Genomic DNA, 18,670 nt, shown 5'->3' with positions numbered 1-18,670 from the left:
AAATGATGTGTTATGATAGCATGGGTACTGTAAAATGATGTGTTATGATAGCATGGGTAGTGTAAAATGATGTGTTATCATAGCATGGATACTGTAAAATGATGTTATGATAGCATGGGTAGTGTAAAATGATGTGTTATTATAGCACGGGTACTGTAAAATGATGTGTCAAAAAGGGACATATCCTACATTTTTGTATGTGTGTATATATATAGGATCTGTAAAAAATATCTTTGTACCAAATCCCATGCAACTTGGTCAAAATATGGCTGAGTAATTGACCCAAAAACCCCAAATTATGTTTTTTTGTGAGCTCTGACCTGCCTAAAAAGACTCAAAATGGGAAAATCCAACTTCTGTGTAAGTCAGTGTGTTAGGCACATGTGCCAATCTTCATCTTGATTTCTGTAAATATGACTGCACAGGAACCCAAAATATACATTTTGGGATTGTTTGACTTTGACTCCATAAAATTATTAAAAAGGTCTAAATAAAAAGGTGTCAAGGATATTGGATCAAGGTATAGCCCTACCAAGTTTCAAGTCAATCCATCAAGAAGTGAAGGAATGGTAGTCGACTGAAAAGTGTTTGGAAGAAGAAGAACGAAAGAAAGAAGAAACATTAGAAAAACAGTATGACTCTCTGCACAGACAAAATAATGGGAAATTTTACAGCCAATATTTTGATTATTTGGCTTGTTGGAAAACTCATAACAGTAATTTTAATTCGTTTATTATTTTAGTGACTTCAACTGATTTAATTGTAATTTTGATGAACTAATAATTTCATGTGGCACTAATTGTTGGAATTAATGCTCATCAATTAATCACTCAAATATATACTGAATGTTACAAAATATTTTACTTATATGGCTTCACTTCCAATATAAGTTTTTAAATTATTTAAATACTGTTTATATCCCTTGTTTAAATTGGTAACTTTAGTCTGATCAATTTTAAATACTAATAATAATGCTATTAAGACTACCTCCTTAACTGTGGTTAACATATAGTAATTCAAGTTTCAACAACAATAAAACAGGGAAGTTGCTTTTAGCTAAGTTGAAATAAATGATTGTCAAATACTCCATCACCAGGTTAGTTCCTATCTTTCCTAAATGTCTTCTAATGAACTGAATGGATCACAAAGCTCAGAAGTTTACATTTTCTTACACTGAAAATGTATTTCCGATAGGTACTTACCCCCTCTAACCCAAAGCTATCTCGATCCTGGTGTGCCCTCTAAGCATTGCTAAAAAAATTTTGCTAGAGTGCACCAGTCTTTATACCTTATCAGTTTTGTGCCATTTCACAACATGTGCTGCTCATGTGACTACCCTCTACCAATCATACTGTGCTATCTATAATAGTGCAGCTATTCTAGAATAATCCTCATTTTCAAGAAGTGGTAGATACAAACCAAAAACACCAGCATATCAGTGGGAGGAAGGGTGGAGAGTGGGTGAAAGGAGGTAAATACCTATTGAAAATACATTTTCAGTGCAAGAAAATGTTAACTTCTGAAATGGTCTTACCTCAAGCGGAAAGCAATTGCACTGAAAGAACAGGTGTGCAAGAATATGAAAGGAAAGCACACCTGTGGGGCCCTAGCTCTACTTCTGGCACAGGTATGCAATTTGCCCAGTAGTCAACACAGTAACACAAAGAGGGAGGAACTGAATTGGCAAGCACCAACGCATTCAGGTGTGCAAGAATATGAAAGGAAAGCACGCCTGTGGGGCCCTAGCTCTACTTCTGGCACAGGTATGCAATTTGCCGAGTAATCAACACAGTAACATAAAGAGGGAGGAACTGAACTGGCAAGCACCAATGCACTCAGTTGTAAAGCATGTCATGTATATTAGAAGTTGACATAATACAAGTAAGCTCAAAAACTGAATAACACCAATTTTAAGTACTACTAATAATGCTATTTAGGCTACCTCATTAACTGTGGTTAACATATAGTAATTTAAGTCTCAACAACAATACAACAGTAAATATTATTGTGGAGCATTGCTCTACCTGTGGCACAGGTATGCAATTTGCCTAGTAATCAACATAGTAACACAAAGAGGGAGGAACTGAATTGGCAGGCACCAATGCATTCAGTAAAAAGACATACAGCACCCAATCAGTGGAGAAGTGCTGTATTATTATGACTTGCAACTACATGGAACTGACAAACACGGAAAGTGTAGTGTGTAAGCAACAACAGGCTCAAATAAGTATGTGCCAAGGGTAGTGCCTTGGGTTACATCAGAGTATGTCAAGTGCAGTCCATCCACAACCAGTGGAAACATCTTGTATAAGATATTATGATCAACAAGTGCAGTACTCTTGGGCAAAAAACATCCAGGGTAAGTGCCTTGGATAGATAGGATTATGAAAAAAATTACAGGTTTGAGTGTGATCGTGAGGGTTTTCATAACATCCCATTGTCAACATACATGTCATACTTTGTCCACATATGTAGAAAGGCGTAGCACCAAACAGAGTGATAGTAAGCCATAGTATGGTGCCTGAGAAAAACGAAATAACTATATGTGGCTAAGGCTGAAGCCTTGGGATACATTGGATTATGTCAAGTGCGGTCCATCTGGGCAAAAACATCCAGTGGAAGTGCCCTACATAAGATTTAGATATCAACAAGTGTGGTCTGCATGGACAACAACCAGGGGGAAGCCCCTTGGATACATGGGATTAGGCTAAGTGCAGTCTGCCTGGGCAAAAAACATCCAGTAGAAACACCTTGGATTACATTGGATAATGCTGAGTGTGGTCCATCCATGTAAAAAACATCCAATAGAAGTTCCTTGCATAAGAAATATATGATAAACAAGTGTGGTCTGCCCAGGCAAAAACATCCAGGGGAAGTGCTTTGGATACTGAATATTATTGTATAATTCACTGTAATGATTTTAACAATTGTAGCCATCTTCTCGCCGAGTTGGTACACATGAGCTAGATAGTTATATTGAATTTTTCAAAACCCACTCAGGAGTAAACCTCCATGGTCCAACACTCCAGTGACTGGGAACCAGAAGTGGTAAGTATACGCGTGCTCCACTACAAGAGAGGGGAGTGAATACACATCAGGGAGTCTGAAGGAATGACACACCAGAGACAGTGCAATGGGGTCTGCAATTCCCTGTTTTAAAGAGAAGATAGATCCTAGCTGTAGGAATAATGGGTCAGTAGGGATGGGCAGAAATCCCCATCTGCTTCACTCATGAGGTCCATGAGTGACAGACCTTTATAAATGAAACTAGTAACATTTAGTGAAAAAATATATACAAATACATATACCATTGGACGAGCTGCCAGTGGTGTTACAGAAACATCCCATCTCAACAGTGAGCATTATAGAATTATTCACATCTACAGCAAATATAATACCTGACTAGACAACACCTGCTACAAGGTAGGATCCTGAAATATAATATGTATCAACTTATCAACTAAAAATATATAGAAAAATACTATGTTGACTTACCCCAGTCAAACACAAATAGACATATGTAGAATTGCCACAGGAGGAAGACAATACCTGCTTGAGGAAGAAACAGCCAGGTTGCACATATAATGTGTGACGAATGTATTGGGAGTTGTCAAAATCCCAGCCTGAATGATCTCCTACAAAGGCCGCAAAGGCGAGCAGTTACAGACATAGTTAGATGATGAATTGGGTGTGTAGAAACAGTGTGCAGACAGCAACCTTCCATGGACAACTAAGAATACGCTAGTTGTATTAGTTGACAAACCCAACCAGTGAGTCCAATAGTGGACAGATCATGGAACACAGTGTGAATCCTTGGAACAAACAGATGGGAACAATAGCAAGAAAGGAAGCATTATGAGTCACATAACATCTTAAGGAATGAACTGGACAAAGAAGTTTATCCAAATCAAATGGGAGTACAGGTGAGAAATGAAAGGTACAGAAATTGGGGGGAAGGCCAAGCCACCTGCCCAGGAAGCAGATGTTTAGGGAAGGAAGGCCTGATCAAGAAAAAAGATAACATAAGAGGAATGGTAAAGGATGCGGGAAACATCAATGGAATAAATATCAGACCGACAACAACTGCAAGCACGGAGGAGGAGGAAGAGGACTTAAGGGAAAGATGGTACAAGGAATATGTAGCAGTGGGTTGAGTGGAAACTGCTTGACCAATAATCCCTTTGTGTAGTACATCTTGAACAGACTAGGCAAGATGACTAAAAGATGTATGATCCTAAGGAGGAGGAAAGGAGATCTGGGAAGTGGATAGGGGGGAGTAGAACTGAAGACAGAAACCTTCAGACATAACCGTAGATCCCACAGAACTGTCATAAAGTGTAGCCAAAAATACACACAAACTAAATATACTTAGAGAAAGTACTCATTACTAACAAACTAACAAAACCTAGAAATTTATGGAGTCTACAAAGTACATAAAAAAAATGAACCTGCAAAACTATGAAATTCCACCTAAAACATAAAACAATAAGCAACACCTAAAGTTCAAAACCACTAAAGGAAATCAGAAAATAAAAAAACATGTAAATATCGAACTTTATAAGTCCACTAAAATAACTGAAAAACAAAGGACACGAAAGTAGAACCTACCCTGAAGAACATGAGAATAAAAAGGATCCTAGTTAACAATAACAATTTTGACTCAAATCTAATCCTCAATTAGATGTGACTAGTAGTAAAGAAAAAGGAACTTACAAACTAATTAACATAAACAGTGAAAGAAAGTATCAGTAACAAACCAATAAATCCACAAAATTGGCCAAAGTTATAATTACCCAAAAGGTAACTATTGTGCAAAACTTGTACATATACTGAAAATTAAACCAAAACAAAGTAATAATCAAACTCTAAATGCAAATTTAAACTAGAGTAATTTAGATGGTAAAAGAATTGTAAAAATCTAACTTACCAAATACAGAGCAGAAAAGACATGAAAGACCTAAATTATCGCATGCGGAAATTTGGTCAATCCACACAAGCTTATATAAACTTGCTAAAGTTGGGTATACCTACTGGGAGTGAGGAATACATGTGGAAAACTTACCACAGCTCTCCTGTGAGAAAAAACAATACCTAACCCAGGAGATTACCTGGAAACGCGGTAAGTGGTGGAAGGTGCTGTAGAAAAAAATTTCCGCTCAGTAGTTATATCCTTCCTCACAAAAAATTATAATGTGAAAGAATGAAATCATTACCCAAACGTAAGACATGAACTTCCCACAAACTAAAGCCTATACTTCCCCAGCAAATGTCATAGACCCTGAGACCTGGGGATTAATGTCAGAACAATTGTCGACTATTGCAGGAAATTCACCATCTGCCATATTAAATATTGAATTCCTACAAACAAATTAGAATTCGTAAAACAGAAATATTTCTAAAATAAACAAATAGAAACAATGGAAATCAAATACAAGAAGTCGAAACTTGAAGTTCAAACTGATATAAATTTGTGATCAAGCACAATCACAATTTTGTAGTCACATGGAGAGCAAGTTAAGACACGTCTATACACAAGAATGCTAATCGAAAAGTGAAGAGTGAGCTAGCTGCACTAGTAGCAATGGCACAGTATAATTGGAAGAGGGTAGTCAAATGATCAGCTCATGTTCTGAAATGGTGCAAAACTGATGTGGTATAAAGACTAATGCACTGTAGCAAACTTTTTAGCAATGCTTAGAGGGCAGACCAGGATCAAGGTAGCTTTGGGTGAGGGTAGGTAAGACTGTTTCAGTGATAAAGAGAGCATCTGCTCTACAAAGATCCAGACAGACTTCATACTGAAGAAAGTATAAAAAATAAACTTCCATTATTTAACATGCTTGAAGTATGAGTAGCCAAGTGTTCAATTCCTGCACTGAACTCACTTGTTCTAATTACAAGCATGTGCTCTACCCACTGAGCTAAAGAACTGACCCACTAGCAATTGCTAGTAAGGCTCTTTTCAACAATTTAAACTCTACATGTTACCATTTAAGTTGATTTGGCTTAAGAGTTCATATTGCTATGACTTATCCTAAGATTCTTACTTGACAGACAGTACAAGTTAGTCAGTGTATTTCGTACATATTGTAAAAGCAAAGTGTTGGTGATAAAGTTAACACTAACACATACCTTGATATTGTAGCTGTTCATGAAAGTAACATACAGAGTAATGAGGCAGCACTTAATTGTCATACATGAATTTACTGAAATGATCAAAACATTCATGGAAAAACTGAGATCTACATAACTTCATATTACTTAAACGTCTACTTTGCACAATTTAATGATTTTATTACTTTTTTAAAAGCTTAAATGTTTTATTGTTAAAAATTTACCTCTCCTTTTTGGGAGATTCGTTCAAAAGCCTGACATGCCAACATCCTCGCATTTCTGCTGAGAGAAAACTTTTTTTGTCTAAGTACAGAACTAAGAGGAAAGCCCACATCCATAGGATCTTTATCTCCTGAATGGAAACACAAACAAGTCACTTGTAATTTGACATACTAGTAGCCTAGAACAGCATCTTCCATAAGTGTCAGTTTTCCCTGACAACTTGCGTCTTTACATATGACTACTTTCAGTTGTGTATCTTCAATTTTCATAACAATAATAGGAAGTATATGCTATCTTTATTACAGTTCAAGCCTGTAAATGAATGTATTTTAAAACAGTATATGAATGAATTTTTTTTTCCATATACATTACTCTGGTGAAATTATATTGTAATTAAATAACAGTGACTTGAAGAATATGCAGATATTTAAATATATATATATATATATATATATAATGATCAAGAACATGCTCCATGACACACTTCACACTTGTAAAATAGTACATTTTTATATACCATATTATCTAGTTTTCTAAAAACAAAACTGACTAAGTATTAAGAGATGAGGATTCCACTGGGTGGTTAAATTTAATATTATGAATAGCTCTATAAAATAAAATAAAAAAGTAATATTGATGGGAAACTGAATTTTCAATTGTTGTTAATCATACATTCCTTATGACAGCTCACTCCTATGGACTGAAATTCCCAGTTTCAATTTCTTAAACAAAAACATCTCCATTGTAAAGCTGTTCACAATGTTACATTTGACCAATTTTTAATCATGTTGAACATGCTTTAAGAATATAGTAGCCCAGATGTTTAATTGGTATAATGTAATGAAGATGTTAACATTTTCTTTTCCTGAAAATACAGTTTCAATACATACTCACCTCTCACACAGAATAGCTTGATTCTTTCGTGCATCTGCCTATTAGATTTGCATGCCACTACCCTTGAGATACTTCCTACCTAAAAACAGGTGTATAATGTGAACTGCACACTCGTGCATGATGTTATCATCATGAGACAATAAACCTCCACCAACAAGAGGACAACACAACCTCCTTGCACAGTAGCTCACCTTAAATACTTGCACTCAAATTAATTTCTTTCTTAGAGAAGGCAAGAAGAGAGTGCATCAGAACTGGGGATGACAGGTGGGTAGGTGTAATGAGGTGAGTATCTATCAGAAAAACATTTCAGATAAGGAAAATGTTAACTTCTGAGACTATACCTCACCTCCACACACTTAACAGCTTGAATACCACAGTGAAATAGTGGAGAAGCAGTTAGAAACATTAAATATTGATAAGCTCCCTTCAAAAAATGTTCAAAAGGGTTCCATAATGGCACACTTATGGGAGATCACATCTCATCTCGACCAGGGTATAATCTTCACCCAGAAGAAAAGGCAAAAGAGCCCCAAGTATTGCAGGGATGGGCAGAATTTTAGCATGACCAGCCAAGCAATAAATCACAAGTGGTCAGCAAGCCAAGAAGTGTAGTGTGGTTAGGCCATGATCAAACCATATGGTGTGTGTCTCACCTCGACTCAAATGGACAGACCAGGATTGGGATGATGTTTGAGGGGTGACCTGCACTACACAGAATGGGGTGAATCATGTTGAGGAGACCTGGAGAAGTGCCTGGATTCCCATCAGTTGCCTGCCAAAAAGGTCCTTTGCTGAAAACAACGCAATGAGTGACCATATTTCTAAAAGCCGGCAAAAACAAGCTAATGAAGTGGGCAGTCACTTTCCTGGTGCCGGCTTTTTCCAGGATAGTCCATGGAATGTATAGTCTGAATCGAGCAACTGAGTGATTTTAATATCACATAGATGCTTCTAGTGGTCTTTCAGAACATCCCATCTCAACAGTTGGCATTGGCAAGGCCAAAGTGGATGAGTTGAGTGCTTTCCATTATACCCAGCCTGATGCAGATTTTGGGAAATAAGCATATTATGGGAGGCAACACCAACCACCTGAGGGAAATCCTATAAAATGGAAAGAGTATGAAGACAAAAAAGTTTCTGGACAAACAGGGGTCTCAAGATGAAACAATTGATGACAGGACCCACAATAGGGAAATATATATGTGCCAAGTAACTCCAAACAGCCCAAAACTGACATAGTAGATGACTGGGTCTGAATGGACATAGAGATGAGAAATCGAAGGGAGGGAGACAGAAGAGAAAGACCTGATTGAGGAGGAGAATTAAGTAAGTATGATGAAAGAGAGTGTAAGAAGCATCAATGGCATATGCATCCAAATGACGATGAGAAGGAAATATGCCTTCATAGAAATATATGGAATATAACAGCAATGGTTCGATTGGAGGATGTGTAAGAGCATGTAAAACTACATTAAGGTTCCAGTCAGGAATGGGAGAAGAACGAGGGGGTCAGTGAAGAAGGAAAGATCTGAACAAAGTGAAGAGGACAGGCAATGGATTAAACAAATTCCATGTGTGAAGATGAAGGAATGCCACCAGAGTCAGAGCCCCAAGCCATGAAAAGAACTCGTTGGAAATGAACCCAAAACAGCAAGTCAAGTGCGAGGAAGCAAAATCCTGGAACAGGTACCCCCTGATGATTGATATCAGAAACAACCAGGGAATTGTCAGAATGGGCTATGGCCATTTATTCCACAAAAAGAGGGAGGAAATGAGAACATGCCTGACACATGGCAAGAAGTTTGAGTATGTGTAATGTGAAAAGAACACTCCTCTAGAGCTCCCTTGCCAGAAGTCAATGTTGTTTTCCCAGCTCAACAGAGAAGCATCTGTGAAGAGGAGGCATATGTGTGTGTGGCCTAAAGGAATGAGTGGTTTGAGGAAAGCCAGAATTCCAAAAAAGTGAAAGAATCTCATGAATAGGGTGTAAATGAAAAGTACAAATCTTAGTTACAAGACATTCTATTGCTTATAAGTGAAATGGTGAAGGCTGGGCATGACTGAGAAGGGAGAAGAAGAATACAAAATGATGAACCAAATATTGAATAGGGGGTGAGAAAAGATGTGGAAGGCTGGACAAGCCAGCTTAGCTGAGCAGCCTCCAACAGAAAAATGCAGGTGTGAAAGGAGCGCTCCCAAGAAAGGGTAAGGAGAAGTCAATCATCCATAATGGAACCTCAGCCTCAGTTCTTAAATATGGCAGGTGAATGCCCTTATGACACTTTAAAAACATTAGGAACAGATACAATGCCAAAATGAAGAGCACTAAACTGGAAGACTCTATCCAAATGGAAGAAATGCAGAAAGCATCTGGACGATGGGGCAATCGGAAGTGTAAAAGGCATCCAAAATGTTGACCTTGGTAATCCACCAGAGAGAAAAGAAACCCTCCATGTGGAATCACGAGATGAAAGAAACCAGTTGAGAGACAAGCCAATAACTGGATTCCAGTCCCGGTCTTTATGCAGACCATAAAGAAACAAGAATAATAACCCACAATAGATGTAAATACTCTATCGATGGCATCCTTGGCCAAGAGATTTAAGACTGCATTCTCAAGATGCTGAAAATAAATGAGATAGAAGAGAGGAAGAAAGGAAACCAGAAAAAGGAAGAAGGAGAAGTGGAGATATAGGCTGTGGGTGAGACCTGAAGAACCTATCAGCCAATCAAAAATGAAGACCAAAGGCTGCTGAAGAGAGAGAGAATCTGACTCCCACAAGGCCAGATCGAAGAGGGTAGTCACCAACAAGATCAGTGATGACCCTGATGTCAGGAAGATGGGAAGAAAAAGAGGGAGGAATACAATAGCTTGGAGAGTATTCCATTCTAATAAGTCCCAACATCAGAGGAATCAAGTGAGATAGGATGGAGCAGAAGAAGAAGTATGGGTCAATATAGTGAAAAGAAGAGAACAAACTTCTCCAGAGCACGATGAAATGTCTCCGAAATATGATGAAGTGACCAAAGGTAATGCAGAAGGTTGGTAAGAAAGAGATTGAGGTATGAAAATTGGACACTTAAAAGGGAAATAGAAGTTAAGTGGTCTATCCCCAGAGCATGTAAAAGAGATTCCAAAGACTGGAAATCAAGGAACAGAAATCAAGAATGGCTGTCAGCCATGACAAAAGAATCAAGTAAATGAGGAGAATGAGGCATGTTAATATGGGTTTGCAGCTGTTTGAAAAACAAGTTCGCATGGCCTCTAATGTTAGGCAAAGGAGGGAAGACAAAGTAGTCTTAATTAAAAGTTTCACGTAGTAAAACACAGGAGGAATCAAAAGACACAGGGGGAAAAGAAAGAAAAGAGCATATCTGCAAAATTGTGTCAAGAAAGATATTAGAAGGATGAGAATTTTCCTTCACAAATAAAGTTGTGTCAAGAGCAAACCCTAATGAGGGAAATAGCCAATCATCCTGGTTATGTTCAATAAGGGAGAAAGAATGTCAGCCAAATGGACAAGAAGAGGCCCAGTATGCCTGAAAGAATCCACAACATGTCGAACAATGGCTGTCATATCCTCAACAGACAACAAGTTCCCAGTAGACACAGGTCTCGTGTTATTAACATTGTGATATCATGGCAGGAAATCACCAAATTATTTTTCATAAGTGAAATTAAAGAAATCACGCTGATTATGAGAAACATGAATACTAAACCAGGAAAACTTGAACAAATTTTAACTCAATCATACACTATCATAAATCTCAAGTAATTGATTAACAATTTTGAAACATGTCCATTCCAGACAATGCTGGGGAAAAGAATAAAGTTAATTTTAGTTAGAAATTACTTAGGGGGGAGCTACTGTGCAAGGACGTTGTGTCTTCCTCCTATCAGTGGAGGGCTATTGTTACATGATGATAACATCATGCACAAGTGCAGTACACATTAAACACGTTTTTTAATTGGGGGGGATCTTAAGGCTACTGGCATTTCAAAACCCTTATTTGTATACAATTGTTGGAGCCAGACTAATTTGCAAAAGAAACATCCTTTCTTCATGACCTAAACTAGATGAAATATATAACATTACAAGTACAAATTTTACACTTAGCCTATTCAAATTACACACCATTTAAATGTTTTTGCCTAATTGTGTATGTGTGTGGGAGGGGAACAGTTCCAATCCTATTTTCTTTCACTCCCCTATTACTTTAAAACTTAGTGACACTCCTGGTTGCTTGATTTAGAGGGAAAATAAGCCAATGCAATTTAACAAAATAGAAATCTGTATCTGTATTTTTTTAATCGATAAAAAAACTCAAGTTACAGATTATCAATTTAACAATAACCAAGTTCAGTATCTTCTGAGAAAAAAGTTTAGAAGAGCAACATCATAGATGATTAGACAAAATCTAGAGCCATATCTCCTAATAAATAACCAAATACAATGACTTATGGATGTACAAATACCACGGTTAGAATCTTCTTAGAAGGAGGATGGAAAATAACTTAAGATATATTATCTTCTTAGATATAATAAAAGTCATCAAATTATGAATATACTGTACAAATAATATAGGTCACCATTTTCTGAGGACAGGACATAGTATAAGTTGGACTAAAACCAAGATCAATATTTTATCTTAAATCACTGATTTCTGGATGTAGAAAATACTTTGGTCAGCACCTTTCCAGTAAAAATACAGAGAAATAATTTAGTAGCTGAAGTACCAAGCAGTCCTTTGTATTTGAAAACAGCAGGTGAATGATATTTTTACTCACCTGAAAATGCTATGCCAAGTGATTTTTCCCACTCCCCTGAAAACAGTATGGTGAATGATTTCAATCATTCAGTGAAAAATGTTTTTTGTCAGGTCTGTGTATCATAATGTGGTGAATATAACAAATAGTAATCTTGAAAAAAATCTTTATTTATATATATTTTTTTTCAAAAATTTGTGTATACGTGTGTTAGCTTCATAAAAGTTATGCAGCACTTAGAAATTCCTCAACATTTGACAAAAACAGGCCTAACTGAATTTGTTTTTCTTTTATAAGTAAATAAAAATAATGGCAGACAATCAATGATGTTGGATGAGTATGCACAGGATAAGTTACTCTAACACCAAAGGCAGCACGATCCTGAAATTTAGGGAGAGACTGCATACTTTCTCTGTTTAACTTATTATACCTCTTTTTAGTATAGTATGCAAACCTGAAAAATTGTCCTATAAAACATTGTTTGACATGAAATTAACCAGAGTTTATCTACTGTCATCTTGAGCATAAAAAAGTAGCCAAAATTGGGTGTGAAATTAAAATTATTAATGACAAAAATTTTGTCAAGGAAGACCTTGGACAAACAACTCGGTTCCACATTCTATTTTTTTCTCATAGCTGATGGTATCTGGCAATTCCCACTTTAAAAACGAGGACAAGCATACGCTTGTACTGGTCGCTGTCATTGTTTTACATTCACAAAAGTAGACTGTAGTCCCCTATTTGGATTAATGCATGCTCAACAACAATGCCCATGTAGTGGATCATCAGTGTCACAGTAGCAAACAGCAGTATTAGTCGTGATAAGAAAATACCAGTCATCATATGCGCTAAATAAGTAAAGTTTTGCCTGTGATTTTAAAAAGTTTTTTTTACATGAGCTATAATGACAAATTTATGTGAGCAATTAACAATACACCTAAAGCAGAATTTATGTATTATCATGTGCAAGCATGATCATGCACCTAAAATCTGAAGGACTGCCAAAAAAAATTACCTCTAGTAAACCATAAATACTAAACTTTAATTAGCTGATACACCAGTGATTATCATAATCTGTGGAATAATAAACACAATTACTTAATAATTGATGGACTAGAATCCTCTGTATCTCCTAATTAAAGAGAAATGCAAATTATTAATTGCTGGATGAACCAGTAACCTAGGTCAGTGCATTCTGAGAGAAAAGATGGCAAAACCATTTTGTGCATGAAAAAACAAAACAAAATCAGCCAATACACTACCAATGTATCAGAAACTTGAACTAGATCAGTACCTCCTGAGGAAGAGAATGAAAAAATTACAATAATTGATAGGCAGTAACTGTGCTCTGCTATTTCATGAGAAATAAACACATTAGTTACTGTACCAGTGAAGTAAGCCAGAATTTTTTGATGAGAGAAGAGAAACACCACTTACTATTAATAGATGCATTGTAAATATAATAAGTCTGTAATACTCATAAATATGAAACTCAAGTCAGTAAATGTTTTGTATACTAGAAGCCTATACCAGCATAACGGAAAAAGAATGATAATCAATCCACTACATACTTGTGGAATCAAAATCTCTAGGTGTGTATTCCTTAATACATAAGAAACACATGTCAGTAAGTATATGTTTATAATTTCTTTTCAGGCACACTGTGCTACTACATTACGAGTAAAAAACACAAAAATTGACATTTTTGGGGGTACAATGAAAGGTAAAAATATTATTAGTTACAGCTGACTAGTTTCAGTAACTCAGTTACCATCATCAGGGCTAGTATCTATATTTTATTTAGAAAGTAAAATGAAGATTACTTTGTTATCACTGACTGAAACAAAGAATTTTTCGCAACTTTTTCTCAACACTATTTTCTTATCTAGTAAATCTAAAAATAGCATAAAAATGAAATTAAATCTTAAAAATGGCTGAAGTTTAGCAAGTTAAAATTTTTCTTACAATGAAAATGTATTTCCGATAGATTTTAACTCCACTCACAGAATAGCTTTTACTGCCATCTATATGTGCAAATGTTTTCTCACCACAAGCCTTGATACTCCCACCTACCCTCACATATTTTCACATGAAGCAGCTACATGATAGCATTCAAATGAGCATGCAACAATAGGAGCATGACACAACTCCTAGTGCAGCTGACTCCCTCTATGCAGCTTAGCCCAACTTCAGTTTGAGATTGAGCAAAAGAAAATGAAAAGAGGAGGTAAGAATTTATCAGAAATACATTTCCAGTGTAGGAAAATGTTAACTTCCAATACAATATCGTACCTCCACTAAGAAAATAGCTAGAATCCAGCATTGACCTGGTGGAGAGACCAGTGTAACAGTACTTCAACCAACACCTGCAGTGTCATGATAGGAATATCCAACCCATAAGAGAAAAAGGGTCCTCTACCGTCCACCTCAGACATAGGAACTGGAAGGGAAGAAGATATCTATTCCAAGGACCTGCATCATCACGTGTGCCTGTCCAACACACCCATCACCAGTACCCCCCCATGAACTAATATCCGGACAACAATAGGGAGGTGGGCAGCAATATGGCAGTTCAACTCAAGTCCAGAACAAAGTGGCAATAGGGAATGAGAAATTATGTGGTGGGTCCAGCTCCAACTAACACCAGTATCACCCAGGAACCGACATCCAGGCAATGGTAGGAAGGAGGGTGTCCAGCCAGAGGGGTGAACTGCATTTTGGCAGAAATCATTCAGTCCATAACCAGACAGCATATGAAATAGTAAATCAGGTCTGTCGTATGAGCAGTGTCTATACACCATTTACAGGCAGCATCTAGAATAGTACACCAGCAGAACACCATTGTCCTACTCACTACTCAGTGGAATTGAGCACATTTAGGAGGAAGCCTCCATGGTCTACCACTCCAGTGGCTAGGAGCTGGTAAATGGTAATGACTCCCATACCCCACTAGAAGAAGGGGGTAAATGTGTTGGAGAGTCCGGAGGAATGCACCACTGGAGACAGTGCGATGGGTTACCGCAAAACCCTATTATGAAATGCAGACCATTCCTGATTCAGTCAAAAGAAGGAGTGGCAGGGATGGGCAGCAATTCCCTTTAGCTTTACTCATGTTAGTACATAAATGTATGGTCCAGAGCAAACATATTCATGACACAAAACTCTTCATAGTGTTTTGTGTTACTGACCAGAAAGGTTGTACAGTGCGGGTTTAAGAATAAATATACCTATTCAAGCAACACTCGCCACTGAGCGAAATCCATATATGCGATAAAGGCCCCTGTACAAAAGAAAAGTAGAAAAAGAGCACCTACCCACTCATAGAAAAAACATGGAGCTCAAGTTGGCAATGAGAGGTATATGGTAACCTGTAGAGCAGGAAACGGCCAGACGATGAAAATAATGTGAAATAAACATATGGGGAGTGGTCCACATGCTGGGAAAAACTATACCCTCTAATGTACAATGGAATCGGGCAGCCAGGTACATCATAAGGTGACAGATTTGATGGGAGAAGACTTGGAATATACAATAATCATACAACAGAGAAGAATAATCCAGGCAAATAATCTGGTGAATCCAACTCATAAGGGTAACAAGAGAAATATCACAGGGAAGGGTTTCAATGGATGAATGAATGGGGAACCACAGAAGGGAGCAGTGTGAGCCACATAACAGTGGAGAACCCAGAGGGCATAAGAGACAATCCAGATCAGAAAGATGTTAACTTTATTAGGATGGCACCATTTTTAAGCCCCTTTTCTGTGCATGTTACTGTGTTACATTCAAAATTTAATTAAACCACTTTACTGTCAATGTATTTCAATGAAAATATTATTATCAAGTATGTTATAATTGAAAGTTATATATTATCTAAGTTTTTATTCATTTCTTTTAAAAGAAACCTCTAAAACAATAATTAGAACTGCATTTTTTTTTGTACGAGTGCCTTTGTGGTTAACAATTATCAACTTAAAGAGCTGGTATAGAAGAAACTGCATGTGTAGCTTTGACATTTCTATTCAAGTGGTCAAAGTACAGTGTATACAGGTTGTTTACAAGTAATTCAAAAATATTCCAAGAACTTGTGCTGGATGAAATTGTTGTAAAAAACTCCCAAATTTAAGATAAAGCACACTCACTTGCAAAGTAGAAGCTGTGTTGCTAAGCAACAGTTTTAAATTGAATGGCATGCTTATATCCAGCAGAAAGAGCAGATTTTGCAGAATTTTTGAGAAATAAAAGAGGGAGAAATGGTAGTAAAGTTGGATACCAAAAGCCCCTTGTCGATAAGCCAGATAAAGAAGGAAGTCAGGTGCAGGAGAATAGGATGGGACAGAGGGACATGAGTAAAAGACCAATGGCAGTAGACATACCACTTACACTGGTAAATGAAATTTAGGGACCGTCTGACAAGGGACCAGATAAAAGCCACAATGTGAAGACAGACTGTAGGAATGGAAGGATGTAGCATGCCTGAGTGGGGATGTCTGAGGAGGGTGGGGAAGAGGGGAAGAGGAGGTGTCAATAGGACAGGATGCAGAAGTGAAAACCATGACTGTACTGCCCAAAGTGGTGCCCCCAAGAGGATGTGACATGGGGTGGTGTGGATGATGGAGAGGACATGAGGAAGAAGACAGATGGGAGGATATGCATAAAGGGAAAAGGTCCCCAATCTTGACTGAGGGTATTGACAGCTACAGCTAAAGGATATGGAATTGGGGCCAACACCTGAGAAGCTTGGAATGCAGTTGGGTGTTGAAGTAATCCAGGTCTGGAGTACTCCACTGGGAACATAGCTAGCCAAACACCTGTGGGTTGAGGGAGCACTTTGTGGGGATAATCATGTTGGGGCACAATAAACGAACCATGACCAGATTCAGGGACCAGGTATATGATACACCAACTAGCGAATATGATGGTTGTTGGCCCAAAACAGGAGATTCAATATGTGGAAACAAAGAGACCTCGAGTGAGTGCCCCTTGCAGAGTGAAGGACGATACAGCCACTGAGTTGTTGGAATGGAACACAACCAACTGGGTCTGGAAAGATGGAAGAAAGTGAAACAAAGCTTGAAGGACAGGAAGCAATTTGAAAAGACTGAGATGTAGAGATGATTTGTCGATAAACCAATGACCTGAAACCTCCTGTATGTCTAGATATATACCCCAAACCAAAAGAGAAGCATCCGTGAAGAAGTATACCCCTAGACAAGGAGAAGGAAGAGGAACACCTACTGTGGAGTTGTCTCTGTCCAGCCACCAGAGGAATTTCACATGAAGGAAAGGAGAAAAATGGATAGGGGTAGCCAAGGTATCCCAAATGAGGTTCCACTGATCTAGTAAAGCCAACTGAAGAGGCTGCATGTAGGCTTGACCAAGTGGGATTAGGGCTTCCAAAGAAGCCCATGTCCCCAAAAGAGACAGAACCTCTCACTCAGTGGGAGAAAGATAGGAGGAAATGGTCCAAACGAGAAGCATCACAGATTGCAGGCAAAGGGGAGAAGGGTGGGTCCAGCAGAGACAGGAATTGAAAAATATCTCGAGATGAACAAGGAGTTGAGTGGGGGGAGAGGAAGGACTTCTCCACCTTGACCAGTCAATCTATCCATGCAGCCACTTGAATAAGAAACTGAGAGTGAAGGGAAGAGGTGGCACATGAAGGAGCTAGAAGCAGCCAATCGTCCATATATAGGTGGAACAAAGGCTCCTGGAATGGAGAATACAAGCAAAGGACTTGACAACCTGACAAAAACATATGGAGCTGAAACTAGCCCAGAATCAGTAAACACAACCATAATGGACAAAAAAATGTGGGGGTAAGCAAAGACCAAAAGTGAAAGCCCATCAAAGCAATAGGTATTTGGTGAATTGGGAAAGGTCTAGGAAGCAGTTCAAGGAAGAGGAAGCAATGATGGGATGCCAGTCCCTGGTCTTCCTGGGAACTCTGAACAAATAAGAATAGAAACCTGGCTGAGAAGGATCTCCCTGTTCTATAGTGCCCTGGTGAAGAAGATATAGAACTTACTTAGAAAGATACTGGCTGGAAATAGAATCCCATGGAAGGAGGAATGATATGGGTTTGGTTTGTTATGAATTTTGCACAAAACTACACAAGGGCTATCTCCACTAGCTGTCCCTAATGACAAAAGGTCATTCTAACCCAAAAGATTCCAACAACAGAGGAGCCATATGGATAGGGAAAAGGCAAAAGAGGACAATCATGCAAGCATGGAAAAAAAATAACAGGACATGAGCCACCCCCGAAAACCACACAAGGGAATGATGAAGAGCCTCAGACAGAAGGTGAATCAAAGAAAGGGAACAAAGGAGGTGGATAACATGAAGCAAATACAGCAAGCAGTGGGATCAAAAATCCACAGAGGCAGTAGAGAATCCAACTACTGGGAGTCCAAAAAGGGAAAAGCAGACCTATGCTAAGCCACAGTATGGTCTTCCATATGGCATGCCATACTAGCCACAGAACATAATTGGTCTGCAAACCTAATAGCATGAACTTGAATATTCAGTGAGGTGAGGGAGAACAAGATATTGGCCTGAAGGTTTCTCACTTAAAAGGAAATGGGAAGACAAAGAAAAAATTTCACATATCTGGTTTTATTAACTCCAAGAAAGGAGGAAAGCCCAGGCTCTGACCATGTGGCACAT

The 18,670-nt window shown here is 38.0% G+C and overlaps 1 protein-coding gene across 2 annotated transcripts in view; it reads right to left on the bottom strand.

Annotated features, from left to right (window-relative positions):
* The window catches only part of LOC106471901 (methyltransferase-like protein 25), a 43,157-nt gene that overhangs the window by 17,368 nt on the left and 7,119 nt on the right, over nucleotides 1-18,670 (bottom strand). For both annotated transcript variants that reach the window (XM_013932527.2, XM_022400515.1), the window contains one exon: nucleotides 6,339-6,466. In XM_013932527.2, coding sequence (XP_013787981.1) covers nucleotides 6,339-6,466 — 128 coding nt within the window. The remainder of the gene's footprint in view (nucleotides 1-6,338; nucleotides 6,467-18,670) is intronic.

Source organism: Limulus polyphemus, unplaced genomic scaffold (assembly GCF_000517525.1).
Source record: "Limulus polyphemus unplaced genomic scaffold, Limulus_polyphemus-2.1.2 Scaffold4952, whole genome shotgun sequence".
NCBI lineage: Eukaryota > Metazoa > Arthropoda > Merostomata > Xiphosura > Limulidae > Limulus > Limulus polyphemus.
The sequence above is the reverse complement of the archived record's forward strand: the minus strand, read 5'-3'. Positions and strand labels throughout refer to the sequence as shown.